This window comes from Micromys minutus (assembly GCF_963924665.1).
Source record: "Micromys minutus genome assembly, chromosome: 24".
NCBI lineage: Eukaryota > Metazoa > Chordata > Mammalia > Rodentia > Muridae > Micromys > Micromys minutus.
Genome location: NC_137959.1, coordinates 28,739,979 through 28,764,475, shown reverse-complemented (window position 1 = coordinate 28,764,475; position 24,497 = coordinate 28,739,979). Strand labels below are relative to the sequence as shown.

The window sequence follows — 24,497 nt, the reverse complement described above, 5'->3', positions numbered from 1 at the left end:
AGGGCCGTGACGACCCAATGAGCTCTGGCGGGAAAAAGCAGCCGGCAGGAGCGTACACAGGAAGCCAGGGGCCCGGGCAGCACTGCAGCCACCTGCTCCTCCTGCAGCGGAAGGTACGCGCCGCTTCCTGCCAGGCCGCCCCCGGCCCGGCCCCTCCCCGCCCCGGCTTAGTCGGCTGGGTTCGCCCGGGTTGGAGATTGTGGGAGGATAGTCGAATCTTGACTCTTAGGGACTTTTCCTTCCGGGTACTCATGGGTGTGGTGAATGGCATAGGGGAGAGGGTCTTGCCTTTTCATGCTTGCCTCTTACAGGTCCTGGTGCCCTACTTTCAGCCTGCCCCGTAGTCCCTGACGCGAACACCAGGGGACGCCACCCTCCAGGGGATTCCAAAGTTCCATCTTGGTCTGTCCCAAGACAGGTTTTGGTAGGTGGTGTAGGAACTCAAAGGAAGCCAGAACAGGTGTCTCTCTTCCAGTAAGAATTACCCACCAGCCAAGGCTCTGCTCTGCTCAGATACGAATTTATAAAGTCTGGCGACCTATTTGTAATCCTACTACTGTTAAAACAGGCAGGTAGAAAAGAGCCTGGGCTGCATGTTCAGTGATGCCTGGGCTTTATAAAACCAAAAAGCCAGATTTTTTTGACTGAAGTATGTACCTGCATTTAATCCTAATACTTGGGAGGTCCCCGCAAGAGGACTCTGAGTTCGAGGTCATCCTGGTCTACAGCCAAGATTATACGGAAGACCCTTGTCTCAAAAACCAAAAAAAAAAAAAAAAAAAAAAAAAAAAAAAAAGCAGGTTCCTCTCAATCAGATTAGGGCTCTTTGGGAACATCTATAGCTAATATATGACCTGAATCTCAGGGAGGGCTGGAGTGAGCAAATGCCAAGTATACCTGTGTCTGCATTTAAGTTCAGGGAGGATTCACTTGAGTTTAGAGCTGGGTGGGACAGGGCTCCAGAAATCACAGTACACTAGTCAGAAACATGCTACCCTACAAAAGGGACTAATTCAGATCTTTACACTCCCCCTGCAAAGATTTCCATTAAATTCCACATCTAACTGACCTATCCACAGTTCAAAGAGAAATAAAAAGTTTTGGAGAGTAGAAGAGACTGTATTGTAAGCTCTTCAGCTTCTTTACCATCTCTAACTACCCTTCCCAGACTTGGGAGCATCTTCTAGACAGGACTCTCCGACCAAGTCCCAGCCTCTCTGAATCATGTTGAGCCCAGGACTTTCTGGCCAACTTGGACAACACAAAGGAACCCTGTCTCTTTAAAATAAAATAGCTAAATGGCAGGAAAATTTACTTCCTCTGCATAAAATCTGAGTTTAATTTCCTGCATTGTGAAATGATAGCTTCTTAACGTATTTGTCAACTTCCACCAAAACATAGGACAAGTTGGAAAGTAAAAACAACTTGGAGGAAGACTGGCAGTTAGGGAAGAGGTATATGGTATGGCAGATAAAGCCTGACAGGGACAGCCTAGCTGGTATAGATACAGAAAGAGCTACAGAACCAGGAGGCCCCAGGCCTCTCAGCCCGAGACTGAAATTTAAGACTTTATAGGTCATCTGGAAGTCACAAATGGCTTATAGGGTGACTCAATTTAATCTCATGCACATTATGGTGAAGAATGTGGGTTTTGAAGGCAAAGTCAATAAATTTTTCTTGACACTAACCTCACTAGTCTTTTGGAAGCCTTTGACATGAATTATTCTCAGAACTTGACTTTTTTGTGTGTCTTAGGGTTTATTCCTGCACAAACATCATGTCCGAGAAGCAAGTTGGGGAGGAAAGGGTTTATTCAGCTCACACTTCCACATTGCTGTTTATCATCAAAGGAAGTCAGGACTGGAACTCAAGCAGGTCAGGAAGCAGGAGCTGATGCAGAGGCCATGGAGGGATGTTACTTACTGGCTTGCTTCCCCTGCCTTGCTCAGCTTGCTTTCTTATAGAACCCAAGATTACCAGCCCAGGGATGGCACCACCCACAATGCCCACCCTCTCATCACTAGTTGAGAAAATGCCTTACAGCTGGATCTCATGGAGGCATTTCCTCAACTGATATCCTCTCTTTGTGATAACTCCAGCTTGTATCAAGTTGACACAAAACCAGCCAGTGCTCTATGTATCTGTGTATATGTGGATGGGTGCTCACAGAGGCCAGAAGGGTATCAGGTCACCTATAAGTACTTGTGATCTGTCTGCAGTGGGTGCTGGGAACCAAATTCCAGTCCCCTGCAAGAACAGCAAATGAGCTCATAACCACTGAGCTGACTCTCCAGCCCCCTTTTTGTTGGCATAGTGTTTTACCATCCCTGGTACCCAGGTTGTCTATGCTGGGTTTAAACTTGCAGCAATCTTCCCGCTTCACTTCCAGAGTAGCTAGAATTGTGTAACCTACCTGACCCGAGCCTACTTTGAACAGGAGTTCAAAGCCTCCTCCCATGTACTGGTGTTACAGTGGAGTGCTAGCATGCGCAACTTCAATGTTTACTTTTAAGATGTGTATCTTATCATGGCAACTCTGGGGTGTCAAAAATAGAGCAAATCTATTTCCACAGGAATTTTTCTGATTAAAACAAGGAGTGACTGTCAAAGGACTAAAGCAATCCTTCTGGCCAAGGCCAGATATACCCCGAATTAGGTTCTATGCCTTGGGTGCAAGTAGAGCCTACTAGAAAAAAGATCTGAAGAGGTGACCAGGACTAGCTACGTAGCGGCTAGCGGCCGGTGCATAGTGTAAAAACCAACACTCGGGCAGCTTTTAAAGTGAAGTCAGAACTCCCAACAGAACAAATCAACTGTTTGTGAGGAACACTGGATAAGGGCCCTTGGTGCATCAGCGAGGCTTACTCATAACAGGTGGTTCTACAAGAGAACCCGACTAAAACCAATGAAGGCTCGCTCAGGTGCAAGCTGAACAGGGCAGCAGTACATAGGGCTGAAAACAAGCCAGGATGGAAAGAACACATATAGACTATATATAGATTATTGGAGGCTCAGTAACTTATTTAAGAGTGATGACTAACTTCTTATGTTGAGAGATTTAACGGACTCATCACATGAAACATGAGCTATGCAAGAGTATCATTTTGTCTTAAGCTTTATCAGAACCTCACTTCCTACCTGACCCTTTCCACTTTTTAAAGTAATTTGAACACCCATGCTGACAGTGTTTTACAAAGCTAGCTGACTGTTCTGTAAAAGGAACTGCCACATATGCACACAGCTAAGAAACAAGAATTACTGCCTGAGCTTGCTCTCAGTCCCTCTTACCTTTACCAATGCTCTCTCTCTACTCTCCTGTGCCTTGCTAAGAACAAAGACAGACCCTAAACCTTCCTTAAGCAGGTTTCAAGGATCTCAAGGGCACAGCCTCCCATCAGCATCTCTGGCAACACTTGCTGTGCAAGTCATTCCTCAGGTATCTCTTGGAAGCAGGGGGCTTCCCTATTCCCACACACTGTGGGATACAACTTGAATGGGCTGCATTCCACAGCCCATCACCTGCCAGGATCATCTATCTCCTGTCTGTTGCAGAAGAAAGCTGTGCATAGGCCTCCAAGGGACCTCAACAAATAGGAATCCCAAAAGATACGAGTCTTCAGAATGCCTGTTAATCCGTTATGATTTATTAGCTGTACAGCAGTAGATCCTCCTCCCCAGCTTTCAACCCCATTACATATTTTATTACAGGTCTCATGTTGGCATCCTAAAATAATGAAAAATATCACACAGTACAGCTAAGTACAAAAATGCATCAACCTAGATTCTGATAGCTAACTGATGGCTCTCTTAAAAGCAATACACAGAAGAAAAAAAAGTGTTTGAAATCAGTCAGACTGAGGCTCTTTAAAAAACATGTAACATGTGACAATTCATGTGCAAGAATCACTTTTTAAGTTGGTTTGCTTCACATTATTATTAATAATTTTTTTCCCTCAGATTTAAAGTTTAAATTACTGACCTACTGAAATTTTTTTGGCCCAGCTTGCCAGGGTTGCTGTGGCCCATTCATAATCAACTCTTCTGGCTTTAACAGAACATTAAGCTACAAACAGAGCAAAGAAAATGTTGATGAGGAAATCATAAATGAAAATTATTTGTTCAAGGTTCAAATGGTGGCTCCATGAGCTGGAAATCAGGACTTTCACATGGTGCCCATGACTAGCAGGCGACAGGCCCAGTGCCCTTCTGCTACATGATTGTGATCCGGTCAACATTCACATACCACCAAGTCTGTGTCCGTATCTCCTTAATTTGAAAATAATTAAAATGCTGGGTTTTCTTATTCTTACACTGTACTTCTTTTCAACCTCTTAATTAATGGAAAAGATTAAAATGTAAAAAAGGTTATTTACAAGCTTGACCATACCAGAAACTTTGCCAAGAAAGAGGCAAAGCTTTCAGGACAGAAACTGATCGTAGCATGCCATCCTACTGGTGTGCAACTGACTCTGAGCAAAGGGAGTCAGGAAAAGCAAAAGCAAAACCAGGTTAAAAGTCTAAGTCTTTCCCAAGTCTGCATTTACAATTAAAAACTCTCTTGGGAAGACCATAGAACTCTGGGAAACCTGTGGCCATTCTGGAGTGGTTTACTAAATCAAGAGAGAGGGCTCAATGTCTGTTTCCGTCTAAGAAAACTAATTAGGCATCAACACTGTCCTCAGCACTTCACAGTAAACCCTCAGAGACTTAGAACATTCCATGATTTGCTAACATCAAACAAGTTCTAGTTAAATCACATTTTTCTAACATCATCCTTGAAGTTTTCGTTCTCAGTATGTTTGGTAAAATGGTGTAAAATTATGCCGTTCCCAAAGCCAAAGAAAGAAAGAAAGAAATATTAAGATTTGGGCCGTTTAAACACAGCCCAACAGTCTTGGTGACGAGGAAGGCCCCGCCATCACCGGTCCATCATGCTAAGAATCATCTCAGGCGTGAGGTCTCCATTGGGGGCATCTGTGGTAGCTGCCTGAGCCTCTTCTTCTTCCCCCTCCGCAGGCTCGGCGTCTGGCTCTTTTTTGACTTCAACTATAATGTTCTCAATTGCACCTGTATTCTGGTCTTCAACCTGAATGATGGCTGTTGCTGGCAAAAAAGAGCAGGAACAAAAAACAAATGGTACATTAAAGCCCCCAGAGAGTACAGGCATTGTTTCAGATGCTGATAATGAGTAGGAAGCAGCAGCATAGAAAACAAAGCAACCTCTTGTGAATGCCAAGTGGTCACACATAAAATCCCAATAGGCTAGAAATTGTCAAGATACCAATACTGGCATTCACCTTCACAGCCTCTAAACTGCACTTTAAAAACTGTTTTAGTTTTCCTTTATGTTCTATATTTAGGATTTATAGTAATGCAAGGCAAGGTAAAAGAAATCTAACACCACACCACACACAAGTACCTCACAGAATATATGATGTAGCTGACATTTCTGATCTTGTACTGCTCTCAAGTAGTTGTGTGTAGGTGGTCTAGATATAGAGTTAGCCCTGCTCTGTGATGGACATTTAAACATGGTGCTCGGGGAGCTTAATTATAGATTAACCCCTGAATTTAATAGAAGAAAAGGCTGTTTTGCGGAGATCTAGAAAGGGAACACCTCTGGGACAATCCGTTCACCTGAATTTTTCTCCTTCCCTTCTTGTTCCCATGTAGTCCAGTTAGCCTCCCATGTGTTGGGATTATGGCTGGTAATACCATTCCCAGCTTTATGGGCCTCAATTTCTCTAGCAGGACAGTCTGTATATTTATTACTTCACTCCTTCATTCCTTAAAAGCCTGGCTCTTTAATACTCATAACCCTGCCAGCTCTGCCACGTGACTGTGATCTTGGTTGTTTTATAACCCCTCCCAAAGCACACCCACTTTGCAGGACATAGTACCTTTCTCCTCTAGACTTTTTCTGCCTTTTATGTTTCTCAGTAAAAAAACAAAAGCAAAAACAAAAAAATACTTCCTTTAAAAAAAAGGCTTCCTGAGCATCTGTGCCTGTGTGACCTTCACTTGTTCTCAAAACTCAGTCCCCATCTTCATGAAAACACAGTCTGCCTCCTCACATGAGATGCCTACTGAGCCAACGCAGGCAACTTACGCTGGTTCTGCTTGGGCTGGTTGGTTCTTCCTGGAGGTCTCCCTCTTCTCTTCTTGGCAGGTGGTGGTGCTGGGGTCACAGGCTGAGGCTGAGGCTGAGGCTGAGGCTGAGGCTCTGGCTCAGGTTCAATTTCTACAGCAGGCTCCTCCTCCTCCTCATTGTCATCGAGATCCGGCTCAGCATTTTCTTCTCAAGAAATCAAAGCACAGGTGGTGGGTCAAGCAGAGTGGTGAGAGACAAAGAAAGCAGACCATTAAATGTTCTGGAAACACTTTTATATTCCCTAGGAAAAGGTCCTTGGCTGGGCACGGAGGTGCACACCTTTGATCCCAGCAGTTGGGAAGCAAAGGCAGGCCGATCTGTCTCTGCATACTGAGTTACAGGAGAGTCATGGATAAGAAAAGAGACCCTGTATCAAAACCAACACAAAACAAAACCCCTACTTTCACATTTCATGTGAGCTGTTTAGCGTTAAGAATACTAGTACACTGAGTACAAGAGTAAGACCGCCAAGTGGTAGTGGTCCACACCTTTGATTCCAGCACTCAAGTGGAGACAGGTGGATCTCTAAGTTCAAGGACTAAATGGAGAAATCTTGTTTCAAAAAACAAAACAAACCAACCAACCAAAAAAAAAAAAAAAAAGCTGAGTTTCAAACCATACAGATAGCTTCATCTATTTGTTTGTTTATTTATTTAATTTATATGTATACACTGTCGATATCTTCAGACACACCAAAAGAAGGCATCAGATCCCATTAGAGATGGTTGTGAGCCACCATGTGGTTGCTGGGAATTGACTCAGGACTTTTAGAAGAGCAATCAGTGCTGTTAACCCCTGAGCCATCTCTCCAGCCCAAGCTTCATCTTTTATCAGTTATGTAACATACTACCAAACAGCTCTTAAGCAAATTAACAAATATTTCTCGTATTATACAAAGGCAAAGCAGGAGTCTGAGCTTAAGTTGAAGCACGGGGAGGGGAGGTGCTCATCTTTAGACAGAGGCAGAACATATGGGGATATGCATACACCCACCTACAAGAGAAGGAAATACAGAAACTGCTAATGAGAGTCCTGTTTACGAGGGTAAGAGGAAAAGTTCTGGGACTGTTTTCTTTTTCTGATCCTCTTCCCTCCAACTCCTAAATTTATAGGCAGATGCCATAATAATGCAGTGCTGGGGACTGGACTCAGAGCTTTGTGCATGTTCAGCAAGTACTGCTGAGCTACTTCCCCAGCCTTTAAAACTATTAAATGTAAAGGGGGTGAATTAAGAGAATACCAAGAAGGAATCAGATATTAAGGCTTTGAAGTCTCAGCTCTCTTACTTGGTGTACAGACTTGACACACCTACCCTTCACTTCCTTGGGGAGTGTCTTTAGCACAGCAACCCAACAAAGCTTTGAGGATTAAGAAAAGAGACAACTGCATATAGTAGTGTACATATACAGTTCATGACAGGCTGTGGCAAGAGAGCTGGGAGTTTGAAGCCACCCTGGGCTATATAATTTCTATATAATATAAACACAGCCTTTACAGTGTTCATTACAATAGAGAAGCCTCTTTTTATTAGGATTCAGTATTTCAGCTAAGAGGAGATATCCAGAGCTGGGAAGACAGCTCAGCTAGTAAATAAAAGTGCTTGTCATGAAAGCTTGAGGACTTGAGAGTTTAATCATCACCACCCCAATTTTTTTTTTAAGGCCTTGGAGCTGAAAGGATTGCCCAGTGGTTAGGGCACTTCCTACTCAAGTTCAGTTCCTAGCATTCACAATAGGTGGTTCACCACTAACTCCAACTCCAGGGGAATTAATGATTCAAGCCTCCACTGGAGTCTGAATTCACGCCACATACTTATTTTCCCACATACACATAATATTAAAAGATTAAATACTAATAAAAAGAGCCTGAAGTGGAGTGGTGGTATGTCCCAAATAATCCTAGCACTTAGGAAATATCCCGGGAGTATCCCTGGGACGTGACCTCTGGCCTACATGTGTGCAAGTGCTCCTCTCCCCTCCTCCTCTCTGAGCATTGTCCTTATTTACAGGAAAGGCGAGGAGCTAAAACTGCTGGAGGTGGGATTCACGCCTTTGCTGTCTACACTCACAGGCAGTCAGACAGTACTTATTATCCTTGCCCAGTGCTGTGGCACTGCTTGCTTCCTCCAAGATGCACAGACTATTAACACACAATTCACTCTCTCTGGAAAGAATGTTTTAAGTTACAGCTATGAGTAAATGCCTTATCTTCAAGATAAAATGCTTCATGTTCCAAGTTACTGAGTAAAAGGAACACACTGTAGGTGGCAGTGTGTCAGAAATAAGATGCTTCTTTGTGGAACTCACTTGAGCCTCCACTGCCCTATGCCTAGAAAATTAAACAAATCCAACCAGAAACTGGGGGGTGGGGGAATGCAGAGAAATGTTAGTTAACAAGGTCAAAAAGGATTCAAAGGCTTTTGGCTTTGAGAAATTTTGGAAAAATTCTGTGGTCAATCTGTGCAGATGGCTAACAGACAGAAATTATAGGGTAAATAAGACTATATATGGCCTCTGCTAGCAATAGGATAGAGTCCAGATTGACTCAAGTGTTCTAGGGGAAGAAAAGAGACAATACCTGTGAGACCTATGAGTGAAATCAGTGGTTCTTCAAAAGAAAGAATTGTGCAGATCTACTAGAGGCTGTCAGTAGTTTCTTCAGAGACAGAACATGAACAGCATGGTACCAGAGAAAGAGAAGGCACTGCAGAGCCTATAGCAGCAGGGAGGACTGCAGCAAACAAGTACAGAGCTATGCAACCTCATGTTTATTGTCAGTACTTCTAACTTCTGGGTGGGTGTATTCTGACATTTCATTTTTTTTTTTTAAAGATTTATTTATTTATTATATATGAGTACACTGTAACTGTCTTCAGACACACCAGAAGAGGGCATCATATCCCATTACAGATGGTTGTGAGCCACCATGTGGTTGGTAGGAATTGAACTCAGGACCTCTGGAAGAGCAGCCAGTGCTCTTAACCACTGAGCCATCTCTCCAGCCCCCCCCCCCCCGACATTTCTTGGTGCCAGGGATTGCCTTGAACTTGCTATGTGGTGAGGCTGGCATGGAACCTCTGCTTTGATCTTTCTGCTCCACTTGGCTTTAGAAAGATTACAAGTGTAAAGAAGAGGGACCTTCTTGCCTCTACTATCTTACACAGATGTACTGGAAACAAGGCCTCCAGTGTGTCACCTCTAACCAAATCAACAATGATCCACTTACCACTATCAGAAGAGTCTTCTTTTTTAGATCGCATCTTTCTTTTTCTTCCTCGTTTGCTCTTCTTTGTCTCTCCTCCATTTTCCCCCTCTACACCATCTGGACCAGCACAGTTATCTGCATGTCTTGCCATTGTATTCTGACAAAAGGAACAAACCTTGTTACACACTACTTTAAAAAAAAAAAAAAAAACTAAGTTCAGACGGAAAGTTCTCTTTAATTAAATAAAAACAAACTTTAAGGAATACATAAAGTCACAAAATTCTGCAAACTGTACCGAGCATGTTCCTCCCATCGAATTCAGGAAAGATGGATAGCATCTTTCAGATGCTATAGTAGTCAGAGATAGGGTAATAGACTGAGATAAAAAAGGAGTGAAGAGCTCTTGGCCTCTCTTGCCTCCTGGCTCTTTTGCTCTCCCAACCCTACCCCTCCTCTTCCCCTTCCCTTCCCCCCCCCACGTGTTCATGGCAGGTCTCTACTCCTTTACTTCCCCCCTCACCTCTACCACCCTCTTAACTCTCCCATGACCTGAATAAATTCTATTCTGTACTAAAAAAAAAAAAAAGGAGTGAAGAGACACCAGTAAGAAGGCTGGGCCCTGCATGCATGAGGGTGTGTGTTTGAGTGTTGGGGGGGGGGGGTGTGAGCGTTGAGCTCAGGGCCTGTAGTCACACAGAAACTTGGGAGAGATTCAGCATGGCTGGCAAGTGCTGACTTGGCTAACCAACAGAGAAAGCTAAGTCAGACTCAAACTAGTTAGGGTTATGATAGAATACAGATTTTAATCCACCTAAAAAGATGCCTTTTTACCACCAGCCTACTCAAAGATGCTGTAGTCCCTATCCACAGAAGGCTTTCCCGATGGACAGAAGAACCTGAGACAGGAATAAATAAGTCTTTTCAAAAGGCAAAGTCTATCTACATTTATTGCTCCAGTGCAACAACTGTATTCTGTAACAGCAGATCAGGCATGTGATATTAAGAACCATAATAGGAACCCAACCCTTACCCGGCGTGTGAATGTTTTCCCACACTTAGAACAAACAAAGGCCGCAGGGACAAAGTTGGGATCATGATAGCGCTTGAAATGCATGTCAAGGAGCTGTTTCTGGCGGAAGGTCTTGTCGCAGTGGCTGCAGGCATAAGGCTTCTCCCCCGTGTGAGTGCGCTTGTGCATGATCATGTGCCTCTCCTGAAACAGAAGTGCTTGTCAGAAAGGCCTCAAAGAGTCACAGGGCTGTTACCCTAGCTGCTACGCATGCACACCCTATGCCATTCATCCTCAAGAGTTAACACTGTCAAGATGTTAACAGTATATTCACAGAGAAGCAAAAATGCGTACCTGAAACCCCAGCACAGAGAAAGCCGCTCCCTGCGTTGGGATTTTCTTTCTTATTTATTTATTTAAACTATAGCTGTCTTCAGACACACCAGAAGAGGGCATCAGATCTCATTACAAATGGCTGTGAGCCACCATGTTGGGATTTGAACTCAGGACCTCTGGAAGAGCAGTCAGTGTTCTTAACACTGAGCCATCTCTCCAGCCCTGGGCTGCTTTTCTAACTCCAGTTTAAGAATCATTCTGGGGCCAGATTCTTTTCCCAAGTCTTGGACTTAATACCCTTGGGATTTTTTGGTTTGGTCAGGCATAGTCTTATGTAGTCAAGGCTGGACTCTAATTCACTATACTCTGTAACTAAGCCATACCCACCCCTCTTCAAGAAAGAAGCTGAGGGTGTATCTTAAGATATCACATCTGTCATATGCATATGTAGACCCAGATTCAACTGATAAAGAGTACCACCTATGACTATTCTTTATATTTGTCTGAAAAATATTCTTAGAAATAGCTACCAGGTTAGGTATGGTGTCACACACCTTTTATCCCAGCACTCAGGAAGCAATAGCTAGGAGGATCTCTAAATTTGAGAGACTACCCTATTCTACAAAGAGATTAAACAAAGAAACCATATCTCAGTAAAAAGAAAAAAAGTACCATACTAGTCACATGATACTTGAAATAGAGCATCAATGGCTTTCCTTAAAAATAAATAAATAAATAAATAAATAAATAAATAAAAACTATACTTATTTTATGTGAGCACACTGTCACTTTCTTCAGACACACCAGAAGAGGGCATCAGATCCCATTACAGATGGTTGTGAGCCACCATGTGGTTGCTGGGAACTGAACTCAGAACCTCTGGAAAAGCAGCCAGTGCTCTTAACCGCTGATCCATCTCTCCAGCTGGATCACTGGCTTTCTAACTACAACAGTACCTACCTGTCTACAAGCATAATCACATTGATCACACTTGAAGCGCTTCTCATTTTTGTGTGATTTTTGATGCTGAATGAGAGCATATCGCTCATGAAACACAGCATCACAGTAGCGACATTTTTTCCCCTGCTCAATATAGGAATGCTGCTTTCGCAAGTGGACACCTGCAAATAAAATATAAAGCCAGGTTGAACTTGGAAAAACACAAATTAAATATTTCTACAAGTTAGTAATGGATTTATTTCTTAAGAACATGAGATCAGAAGTAAAACCTTTGGTTAGTAGGAGTGAGAGCCAGAGTCAGTCCCTAGTGCTGTGGCACCCCTCACCCTCTCCACCTCTATCCAATGGTAACATCAGTGGGGAGAGAACAAGTCAGAGACAGAAGCCTGAGGACTACACTCAGAATGGAAGTGTGGAGAGATCCAGAAGTGAGAGCAGTGGGAGGGAAGTCACTGACTAAACATGAGACAAGATGAAGAGTAAAGTGGGTGCTGGAGATGACACCTAATAACAACAAAGCCACTTACTAAGGTGAGAAATGGTGGAAAGGGGTCAAGACCAAGCCGTGTCTGTTCTGGAGACCATTCTAGACCTATAGTAGGCCATTCTAGACCTATAGTTTCACAGACATTGAATCTGAAGCAATCACATTAAAATAGGGATGGGAACAGAAAAGGACAGATAGATAGTATAGAATTAAAACAGGAGTGGAACCAGGGAGCTGATGAAGTCACTAAGACAAAAGGCCAAAAGTAAGAACTAGTATAGTCAGGCTTGTTTCACTGTTGAGTCAGGGTCTCTATGACTCCAACAGCTTACAACTGGCCTGGAACTCAGAGATACCTGCCTAAGCATCTCCTGAATGCTGGGATCAGAGGCCTTCAGAACCACACCCAGCCTGGGTTAGGCTTTCAATCTAAGAGTTAAGGCCACTGAGAAGAGGGAACAGTTTTTAAAAGGGGGTCAAGAGGAAGAACTACCAAAGAGAGAAATCCAATAGTACTTTAATCATAGAGGCAGAGGAAAGAAAGTGCTTTACAGAGATTGCAGTGTACTGTTTTTTTTTTTTTTTTGGGAGGGGGAAGGTACTGTTAAGGAAGCACATGAAATGAGTACAGTGTTTTAGCAAGGCTGTTTACTGGAGTGCCAGTAGATTCTACAAATGAAAGGGATGTCAAAAACAGGGAAGGAAAAACTACAAGGGGCATCATTGTTCATTACAGTTGGCTAGAAGGAAGTAAATTAAACCTAGGGGTAGGGATGTAACTCTGAGAAATGGCTTACCCACCACACAACATGAGCCAGATTTAACCTCCAGCAACATGGGATGGTGGTGGTGGTGGAGGGGGGAGACAGACAGATAGACAGACATTTGGGAAAACTGTTATTTAAAAATTTTTTGTGGTGCTAAAGATTAAACACAGGGCCCTACATATGCCAGGTAAGCACTTGACCACTGAGCTCTGTCACCAATATTATTAAAAAACAAAAAAAAACCTTTGAGGCAGGGTCTCCCTACATAGGTGCAGGCAGGTCCTAAAATTGTTATTCTTTTGCCTCAGCTTCTTGAGCAGCTAAAATGACTTGTCTATACCATGAGGCCTCATTCAAAATCATGCTCTTGTGAATAGGAGAGAAATGAGTACACCAACTTGCAAACATAAACTAATAATGAACATACATAAGGAAATAAAAAGTGGGGATGAGGGTGAAGGGACAAAGCACAGATAAAGAGAGCCACACCAACTCCTAAGGGCAGATAGGAAAGGTGAAGGTAGGTGTAGATATAAGGAGATTATAAATTGGTTTTATAACAGGAAATTTCACCCTACTACCTTTCTATTGTAAGCAAAAAAGGTTAGTAGTTAAAAGGGAAAGACTTGTCTAACTCTACTGAGTAATGGTACATCCTACAGAGCAGAGCCAAAGGATCTGTGCCACAAATGAATACACTACGGAACAATGGGAATAGCCCCAAAAGAGCAACTTGTGGGACTGCTCAGGAGGAGGGCAGCCCATATTAGGATTGTGAACATATGATATGCGTAGTCTCTTCCCTAAGAGAAACCAAAACCCAAAGAACAGAGGACCAATTCTGTGGACCAGGTTCAATCCCCAGCATGGAGATATGCGGGGGTGGGGGTGGAGAGATAGGACATACTGCACTCATCTCTGGGTTCACAGAGGCTGAAGTAGGACCTCAGGTGTCCTACTCTATTACTTTTCACATTACTCCTGAGATGGCTTGGGTTCAATTCCCAGTACCATCAATAAAGCATAACAACCAAACCAACCACCCAACCTGAGGGAACTCAGGGGCTTCTGCCCAGCTTTGCCACTCATCAATTCTGCTGAACATCTGGTACATCTTTGTAAGCATTACACTTACCACTGTACTAAAACTAGAGTAAGATATACCCTGCTTACTTTATACTGTAAAGACCAAATGTAAACAGAAAAATCTAAACCACAAAAATATAAGTGAATGTAAAAAAATGTTTCTAAGAGCATAATTTATGGTACAGTGCTTAACTGCTTCCATGAGGCCCGGGGCCTCAACACACAAAGTCAATATGTTCAGGAAACTGTATTTTGAGTTGAGCATAGACTGAGTAGTATTTCTATTTTTTTATGTAGTAAAGCACGGGCCTCCTAACGTGGCTAAGGCTATGCTTAAAATCCCAGAACCAAAACGTTCTCCTGATTAAGACTTCTGAGAAACTGGGACCACAGGTACATGCCACTAAGTTATCCCTTTATTTTCTGTCTGAGACAGTCTTACATAACCAAGGCTGGTCTTGAATTCTCAATCTTCTGCTTCAACTTTCCAAATGCTGGCACTTACTATCCCTAACTTCTGTGTTTCTTTAGTAAGAAAGATGAAGAGAGAACTCTAGATGATCCTAAATGTAAGCATGTACCACACTAAAATTCCTATAGATAAATTCTCCCTCTATGTAATTCTGGCTTACCAACGTACAGGAATAGTTATCACTAAACCAATAAAATATTCCAATTACTCCGCAGAATGTACAAATACTCTTGAAAAACCTGAAGGAAACTGACCTTATTTGAGACATGTTACTTTCTTATTTAGAGAATGGAAGCTAGTGTTACAGGCATAGTGTTCCCTATTACAGTTCCCATTACCTTATGTACAGTCTATATTCTGGTTATATTTAACTTGTAGTGTCACATTAATAAAGAGAAAAAAGTCAGGAGGAGGGGGAGTTAAGCTATGGCTTCCACTAAGTAGTAAGCCATTTGTTAACATAAATAAAAGTTTGAGTATAAGGTCAAATATTTATCTTCTTATTTTCATAAATTCTTTGTCTCTGATAAATCTACTTACCCAAGTCACTTTTTCGAGCTATAACAGTGTCACAATGGGGACAATGAAATTTGGCCACATTTTCTGTGTGCTTCTGTAAAATGTGCATCTTCATGGTACCACTCTGGGTAAACCGAGCATGACAAATATAACATTCATAAGGTTTTTCTCCTTAAAAGAAAATACAGAATGAACAAATTAAATGAGTAAATACTGTAACTTCATAAGTGAATAGCCGAGTGGCAGACACACGTTAGGCCATATAAGATCAAAGGCCTTGCTTGAGAAGGTAAAGCTTGGTGTAATTAATTGTTCAACTCATGCCTATCTTCAGAATTAGCAAACAAATCCTATACCTTTGTTTGCTCTGCTCTGCTCTCTACACTCTTCTATTTTAGGACAGTATTTCTTATGGCAAAGTTTACCTGGGGGAAGGGGGAAACCAGAACTAAATTGTACTTTCTCTTTTACTTTTTGAAGCAGGATCTTGTCTTGCTGTCTAGGATGGTCTCGCACCAGAGATACTTTTACCTTAGCCCCAAGTATCAAGATTATAGGCTTGTGCTATGACACTTGAGCACAAGCCTTTCTTTTTACAAAATGATAGTACTTAGAAACCACAGTATGTTAGATAATCTATCCAGACTTATTATTTTAGCTTTTGAAACTTGAAACAAGGAGTCACTATGTAGCCCTGGCTAGTCTGGAATTTGCCATGTAGACTAAGCTGGCCTCAAACTCAAAAGATCTGCTTGCCTTTGCTGGGATTAGAAGTGTGTACCACCACATCCAGCTTCTACTCAGACTTTAAAAGATAAACATGAGATTTTAATTTCACTTGATGTCTCCCCTAAAAGAACCATTTTCACATTATAAGACTCAAATAAAATTGCCCTCAGGTATATTTTCAGAACCATCAATTCAGATGATATACCAGAACTTTTCTTAATAGTTTTCCATTCAGGTAAGCCTTGGGTGCACATGGCAGTTTACAGGATTCACTGAAGAGCAGCTCATTAGTAGCAGGAGGGGAGAAGTCCTACCTGAATGGGTTCTCATATGCCTTTTCAGCTTGTATGTGTCCCTGCTGGCATAACTGCACAAACTGCACTGGAACGGGCGCTCTCCAGTATGAGAGCGAATGTGTCGTTTTAATTTGCTGACCTGAAACATGAAAGCAATCGAACGAACTTCTTATACTTCTGTTAACATGGACTATAATATGAACTCTATGGCTTAGGTACAAAACCTTAATTTGGGGACACTAAAGTTATGAAAAGCCCCTACTTTGTAGCCTTTGCTTCCTCTCAGTAGTATTACAATCTAAGGAGATGGGGGTGAATGGACAGGACACGGATCAGGCAAAAACTGTCACACTGATAATTGAGTTGGGCACATGATGCTATACTAGTCTTTACTATTATTGTATGTGTATGGGTGTGGTGTGGTAGTGGTCCTGAAGATTGAACCCAGGGACTTGTATTAGGCAAGAACTCTCTACCACTGAGCCATGTACGCAGCCCTTTTATTGTTTGAAACTTTCACAATAGTAAATAACTCATGCCTATTTTTATATATATTACTTTCCTACAAAATTCAACTCCAAACTCATGTTTTAATACCCCTACCTACTTTTCTCTCATTTGTACTTCCTAAACAGGCTGAGATTTCGGAGTCTCTGACTTCTCTTCCTTGCTACTTGCGATGCTTTCTGTCTCTTAGTAAGCACCTTATCCTAAACTATGAGTTTCAAACAGGACTCTAAAAATACTTTGGATATTTGCAATTAATGTCTGTCTGAGATTTTTGAAAAAGTGTTTTTAATTTTAAGAGAAAACCCCTTCTACACCCATGAGAATTATTTACTAAATTTTCTCATTTGCTCAGCGGCCAAGTGCCTATCCCTGCAGCATCGCTCAATCCCCACCCCTTTTGCCACATTAGGGTGTGCCATGCACAGACTAAGAGTGCTCTCACACTCACCAGTAGTAGTACCTCACCCCATACCTGCCTGACTTACCACATAGACTCACAACATTCAATACAACACCTCTCTTTACATACTTTCAACTTGTAATCTTCATTTTTTATGTCCTTTGGAAAAATTTGTACCCTTTTCTGCCTAAAAAATATAAGAGAGGGCTGGGCATGGTGGCACATACCTTTAATCCCAGCACTTGGGAGGTGGAGGCAGGCGGATGGATCTCTGAGTTCGAGAACAATCTAGTCTACAGAGCGAGTTCTAGGACAACCAAAAAAAAAAAAAAAAAAAAAAAAAAAAAAAAACCAAAAAACAAAAACACCCTGTCTCAAAACACATTAACAGTAACAAAAATCACAAAAATGGTTTTTATTGTTATTTCAGTCATTTCACCACTATGAGAATTGGGACCACCTCAAGGTTTCATAGTTTCTCTATTCTTAGTATAGGTTGTATAACTCCAGTTGGAAGGTTTGAAACTACTATTATTTCTCTCTTTGACAGTTCGGGGACTCAAGACAGTGCCTAGCACTGTACCACTGAGCTACATCCACACCTAGAGTCCCAAATTAAAATTTTTTGAAGAACCAACATACCAGCAAGCAGCAAATCTGACACTGGTCTCAGTGAAAACAGTTACAACATAAGTAAACAAATAAAATTATACCTCTGTGCACAAACTTATGCTTACACTTCAATCTCTTTGCCAAGATACCAGTATATTTATGCAAATATTCTAAAATCCAAAACAGGGTTAGGCTAGAGAGAGAGCTCAGTCCAGTAGTTAAGACTGTCAAATGTTCTTCCAAGGACCCATGATAGTGCCACAGCAACTCATAACCAATCCCCTGAAACTCCATCTACAAGGGATTCAACTTTTTCTGGCTCCATCACACTTGTGCACCCAAAGTACTCCACACATAGTGTAATTTAAAAAATAAAATCTTAACTCACCGACCCCCCAACAGATAACCTCAGAAAACAAAACCTGGAAAAAATCTTGAAGCATCTTTGGTGTTAAGCTTTCTTGGGAAGAGAAAAAAAAAAACTTTTACACTAGTACAAAATGTTTGTGGAGACTGGAGACACAGCTTGGTGGTCAAGTTCATGCCTAAGGAACTGGGTTCAAACACTGGTTTAAGTACAAAATTGTTCATTTCTATATACTTTTGTTCTTGAGACAGAGTTTCATTGAATTGGCTATCCTGGAACATATACTATAGACCTGGCTGGGCTTGAAATCATAGAGATCCGTCTGCCTCTGCCTCTCCCAAGTGCTGGGATTAAAGGTGTGCACCACCACTGCCCAGCCCATACTTTCTTTATATTTGGTCCCTATCCACTGAATTCGTCCTATTCTAATGTTTTTTTACTACTGGATACTCTCTAAAATAAAAATAAAAAATCTTTAAGAAATGATGTTTCAAGACCTGACAAAATGACTGAGTAAATTATTTTCAGATGACTGAGTGTCAACCTCAAGATCCACAGGGTGAAAGAAAAACGGGTGCAGGAAGTACCCCCAACCCCAACTCAAATAGAAAAATAGGAAAAAACAAACAACAAAAAACCAAACAGCTGGGTGTGGAGGAACAGGCCTCTAATCCCAACACTCAGGAGGCAGGGGCAGGCAGAATTTTGTGAGCTCCAGGCTAGCTTGGAATACATAAATAGTTAGACCTTGTCTCAATTAAAAAAAAAAAAAAAAAAAAAAGACAACAACATTTGCCTAGTTATACTTTTCTTCTTCTAGTAGCTGTAATTCTTAATACAACGATGAAACAATAGCATTAAGATCCATAACAACAACAACAATAATAGAGACAGGGTTTCTATAGCTTAGGCTGGCTTAAAGCTTGCAGCACTCTACCTGCTCCAGCCTCCCGACTACTGAGGTTATAGGCATGATGGGTCACTTTAGTGATTCAGTTAATTAAGAGAGATTTGCTCTGGCTTTTCCCTAGTCTTGTTGGAACTTTACACAGTAATGAGAACTGAATTTTATTACCCCTCTTCCAGCTCCCTTTTTTCCCTCTAAATGATAGGAATCAAACTCAGAGCCTCATAAATGCTGCTGCTCCAACCCCAAACCTTCTATTATTACAATTGAGACAAGCTCAACTATATTTCAGTTGGTTTCAAACTCAATATCTAGTCCAAGGTAATTTCAAACTCATAATTCTCAGCCTATCCAATGCTAAGATTAAAGGGGTATACATGAAACCTTCCATTTTTAAATGACTTGGGTACAGTTATTTCTTCAAAGTATAGAAGAGCTTTCTTGTACTAATATATAGAGTTGGCATTTAAAAAAATTTTTTTTGAGACAGGGTCTCTCTCTCTATAGGTCTGGCTGTCCTGGTACTCATTACGAAGCCAGGCTAGCTTTGAACTCAGAGACCCATCTGCTTCTGGTTCCTAAATGCTGATATTAAAGGTATGCACTAGCATGCTCAGTCATAGAATAGGTATTCCCCTAAAACAAAAAAGCCCACCATCATGGTCTAAGAAAGCTCTCAATAATAAAGAACTAGACACTCACTTCTACACTGGCATAATCACACATGGAACACTTAAATGGTTTCTCATGAGTGTGTTTATAACGACGATGCCGCACCAACTCTCCACTGGTCACAAAGGCCATGTCGCAGTCGGGGCACTTGTGAGGACGAGTACCTAAAGAAAGGAGGGAATAACAGAAATCAATGACACATTACATGACAGGGTTCAATGTATGGCTCAAAGCTACTATATAAGCTGAAAGTAGCTGTACAAGCTACAGAAAGCCCTGGATAAATTTTTGTCACTAGTCCCTAAGATGTGAGAACATGGGGCTGGAGAGATGGCTCAGTGGTTAAGAGCTCTGGCTGCTCTTCCAGAGGTCCTGAGTTCAGTTCCCAGCAACTACATGGTGGCTCACAACCATCTGTAATGGAATGTGTCTGCCAGCTACAGTGTACTTACATACATTAAATAAATGAATCTTTAAAAAATACATTTATAAAAAAAGATGTGAGAACATATGCTAAATGCAAGTTTCTGCTAATTATTTGATTCCATTGCCTTTGAATAGAAAAATCCTTCTTATTCCTATTTTGTAAATATACTGGTTACTAAGAATCCAACCATTAAAAGAAGTTCCAGTATATTTTCATCCTTACCAAATGCAACAACATACATGGGCAGTGGTGGTACATGCCTTTAATCCCAGCACTTAGAAGGCAGAGGCAGGGTCAGAGGGCGGTCTGAATTTGAGGCTAGGCTGGCCTACATACTAAGTTCCAGGACAGCCAGGGCTACACTGAAACCCAGTCTCTAAACAACCCTCACCCCCAGCAAAAAGATTATAATTAGAAAATCACAATGTCAACAATGAGAACAGACACCTGCAGAAACTATTCTTTGTTCTCTCGTTCTGTCTCTAAGGTCTCAATATATAAATCTATAACCCAGAACTGGCCTTAAACTCTTATTCCTAGTGCCCAGCCTCCCAAAGGTTTAGGTTTACAGGCTTAAAACTCCATGAACAAATGTACAAAAATGACTTTCTAAAAAGATGGAAGTATATAAGCAGGGAAGTGCTGATGAAAAAATTACAGCAACTAAGAAATGAAAAGGAATGCTATTCTCTTGTTAAATTTGTTTCCTCAGTACCACTGAGTTAGAAGAAAATGAAGGAATTCTTTCTATGAAGTGTATATTTAATCTAGTGGTACAGAAAAAAAAAAAAAAAAAAAAACAATTATCAAGGGAAGGAAAGCATTAATCAATCTGAGGAACAAGGTAATCAGAACAATAACTTCTGTTTTTCACCTAGTGTTATTACGGGAAGAAGAGTTCTGCCTCTGGGAGAAAAAGCCTGACAATTATCAAACTGGATACTGCTGTGTAGCAGGGATTTCCATCAGGCTGTACTATGTGACACCATGTCCTTCTTCTCAAGGTTCACGTTCACCAAGTCTTTTTTTTTGTTTGTTTGTTTGCTATAACTTTATAGGTAAGAGTATCCACTAGAAGCTGGGCATTCTAGTGCATGCTTTTAATCCTAGCACTGTAGGCAGACACAGGTAGGTCTTTGAGTTCAAAGCCAACTTAGACTACATAGTAAATCTTAGAACAGCTAGGGCTATGTAGAAAAGACCGTCTTGGGGGAAAAAAAAATCCAAAGAATGCCCCCTAGAATGTAATATAAATACATTTAGAAAGTGAAAAGCATATTCTTTATCAGGAAGTGGCACTTGAGCATGTGTGCATTTGACTTTTGCAGGCTTAGTTAACTAGATGAGTAGTCAATTCTAGATAGCCACAGAATGAACTTTTCAAAGCTTAAATACAGTCTAAGAGTACTCATGTCAATGTAAATACACACGGACAAATCCTATCAAAGAGTAATACAATGTCTTCAAAGTACTAGATGCATTTATTTATTTATTTAAAAGATTTATTTATTGTATATAAATACACTGTAGCTGTCTTCAGACACACCAGTAGAGGGCATCTGATCCCATTACAGATGGTTTTAAGCCACCGTGTAGTTATGGGAATTGAACTCAGGACCTCTGGAAGAGCAGTCAGTGCTCTTAACTGCTGAGCCATGTCTTCAGCCCTCTAGATGCATTTATAAGTGTGTGTGCACACTCTAAAAAAATGACTAGATGGCTAAGAATATCCCAATATGTAATACACTATTTATAAAGCAATAGATGGTCCACTAATTGTCTAATCTTTTGACATGTAAAGCAGACAACTAATTTAATCTGACAACCAGTATATCAAATCAAAACCAACCATCACCATTTTAAATGGTGAAGATAGAACTAGAGGAAAATCTACTCTGAAAGAAGTAGATAATATGGGAAAAAACTCTTCATAAAAAACTGGGTCAGAGAACTTACAATCAAGAAATTAGGCAGAAAGATTAAAAACCTGCAGAGAGAGTTGCCTTAGGGTTTCTACTGCTGTGATTTTAAAACAAAGCAAAACAAAAAACCGCACTATGACTATATCAACTTGAAGAAGGGAGGGTTCATTTCAGCCTGACTCTCACTCAGGTCAAATTCCACTGCTGAGGAAGTCAGGGCCGGAACTATGCTTACTGGAGTGCTCCCTCTGGTTGGCTTCGTCTGCTTTCTTATAAATCCTATGACCACCTGGCCTAGGTATGGAACCATCTATAGCTTGTGTCAAGTTCTCTGCTCCCCCACACCCCCCAGGCTGACAGAAAGACTCACACAAACAAACTTGCCAGCACAAGAGTCTACAGAGAGCGAGAATGCAGTCACTTCACTGGAATCTGTCTATATGAAACATGAATAATGAATACCATATTAAAGAATATTTTGTATTTGAACAAATAAATGAACTTTGAGAATGGTACTTATACTTTTCTATCCTTAAATTGTAAACAACCTACCTTCTTTAAGATGAATCAACAAGAAACAAAAAAGCCACAGTTCTAACATAGGCAGGATTTTACTTCTATTTCTAGTGTTCTTTCTCATTTCTTGGGTCTCATTTCTTGTTACTGTTAAATCCTTAGCAACATAATGCTAAATTTTTATAAATTATGTCAAGGGAAAACTGCAGATTAACAAAAATCATCTTCTTCAACTTCCCACTGAAGTAATCTTGGATTAGAAAACATGTTTTAGCCTTTATTATGCTGTACCCCACATTAATATCCAGCACCTGTGTGTGTGTTAAGATGATTCCTCAGGAGGGTTACTGTTCTGAATGCTCTGCCACAGAGATGGCACTTGTGTGGTCTCTCATCAGTGTGGCTTTTCATGTGACGATCCAAATTTGAACGCCGTGGACATGTGTAACTGCAAAGCTCACACTGGAATGTTTTTTTTACACCTATATGCAAAACAAAACATGAACTTGTTACAGTGCTTCAATGTTTAGATTAATCCCAAACTACAATTATATTCTCTTAACTTTTTATAATCAAAGTCACTCTAAGTAGAAATTAATTCACAGCATTAATAGACTTCTCTTGAGAACTTAAAAACATAAGTAAGACTCTTCTTTTGGATTAAAAGCCATGGCACCCACTAGGAGAAAGAAAGAAAAAAAAGCACTTGACAAAAATAGCTTGCATACAGGCTGTTGTATCCTTTTCCCCAAATGGTTTTACAAGTCCATTACAAATAAACTCGTTTTACCTTTTTTTTTAATTTTTGTTGGCTTCGGAGGCTTCATATTACCAACCACTTTCTCTGCATTAACCTCAGACAGCAGTCCTTCCTGCTGTTCTTCCTCAAAATCATATACAGACACATCCACATCTTTGCCCTCCTCTGTGTAACGAAGTTTACTCTTTTTGGTTTTCTTTGTTTTTTTGGCTGGTGGCTGATAGTCTGGGTCTTTTTGCCAGCTAGGGTCTTCCTGAGGAGGAAGCTCCCCCTGCTCTAGTGTCTCCACTTCTCCATTGGCCCCCACTTTAACCACCTGAAATCCTTCAGGCAAAGGTAAGGTGTGACATATCATCGGTTCACTTTCTGCAAGGCCCTCTTTAGACACTTCATTCTCATAAGCCCCCTGAAGTTCTTCTACTGAAGTAGTAGCAACAGGTACAGTCACAGGAACAGGTACTTGGACAAGCTGAAGCTCTCCTATATTAATGGGCTGTTCCTCCATATTTACAACCTGCAAGGTTATGATCTGGGTATCGTCCACTGCAGCCTCTGCTTCAGGAGCCACTGTACCCTCCATTACTTCAGTCTTCATTTGGAGAAGGGTAGGATCCAGCTGTTCCATCATTACCATCTGTACACTGCTGTTGACATCCTGGACCACTTCACCCCCATCTGTCTGGTTCTGGGGCAGGTGACAAGCATCCTCTTCCTGACCCCCTTCCCGGCGTCTCTGGTAAGTCTTTCTTTCCTTTCCTTTAATGAAAGTTTCAGACTCCTCCACAATGGCTTCAACCGCCTCACCTTCCATTTCCCCTTCCTTTATTAAGGGAGAACACAGATTGTTATTTAAGATATGGTTTGCCCAAATAAAAGCATACACATTTTAAACTAAAAACTTTTAGTGGTGCACACACCTTTAATTTCAGTACTTAGGGAGGCAGAGGCTGGCAGATCTCTGAATTTGAGGCAAGCCTGGCCTACACAGAAAAACCCTGTTCCTAAAAATCAAACCAAACTTCCAATACCTGCACGCCCCCCCAAAAACACCTCCTTAGTGAAATGATTAGGTACCCATCAATGGTTATTCAACAGATATCTTTCTCTTTGATGGAAGAAAAAAATAATCACCACCTATATTATAAATCTTACCAATCAAAACAAAAAAAATCCAAAACTGATCAAGACTATGGATTATACTTAAAACTAACAGAAAACTGGTGACAGTGGGTGTTAAAATACACTGCAGAAGTAAAGTTCAGTCTAAGAAAAAACTAAAATGTTAATTTTGGTTTCTTAGGCAAATAAACTGCCAAAAGAAAAAGCATGGAAAAGTTAAAACAACAACCTATAGGCTCAAATTTCCAAACTGAGGAAACTTAGTGTCC

At 41.1% G+C, this 24,497-nt stretch overlaps 1 protein-coding gene across 3 annotated transcripts in view; it reads right to left on the bottom strand.

Annotated features, from left to right (window-relative positions):
• Positions 1-3,632: 3,632 nt before the first annotated feature.
• Positions 3,633-24,497, bottom strand: part of CTCF (CCCTC-binding factor) — a 46,575-nt gene continuing 25,710 nt past the window's right edge. Inside the window, exons 3-12 of one of the 3 annotated variants that reach the window (XM_080937428.1) lie at positions 23,140-23,929; positions 22,661-22,831; positions 19,515-19,648; positions 16,035-16,155; positions 15,013-15,162; positions 11,661-11,821; positions 10,386-10,568; positions 9,377-9,512; positions 6,110-6,298; positions 3,633-5,103 (exon numbers count right to left, since the gene is read on the bottom strand). In XM_080937428.1, the coding sequence (XP_080793554.1) occupies positions 4,919-5,103; positions 6,110-6,298; positions 9,377-9,512; positions 10,386-10,568; positions 11,661-11,821; positions 15,013-15,162; positions 16,035-16,155; positions 19,515-19,648; positions 22,661-22,831; positions 23,140-23,920 (2,211 nt within the window). In that variant the 5' untranslated portion in view covers positions 23,921-23,929 and the 3' untranslated portion in view covers positions 3,633-4,918. The remainder of the gene's footprint in view (positions 5,104-6,109; positions 6,299-9,376; positions 9,513-10,385; positions 10,569-11,660; positions 11,822-15,012; positions 15,163-16,034; positions 16,156-19,514; positions 19,649-22,660; positions 22,832-23,139; positions 23,930-24,497) is intronic. The other 2 variants (XM_080937430.1, XM_080937429.1) reach the window with 2 other exon arrangements.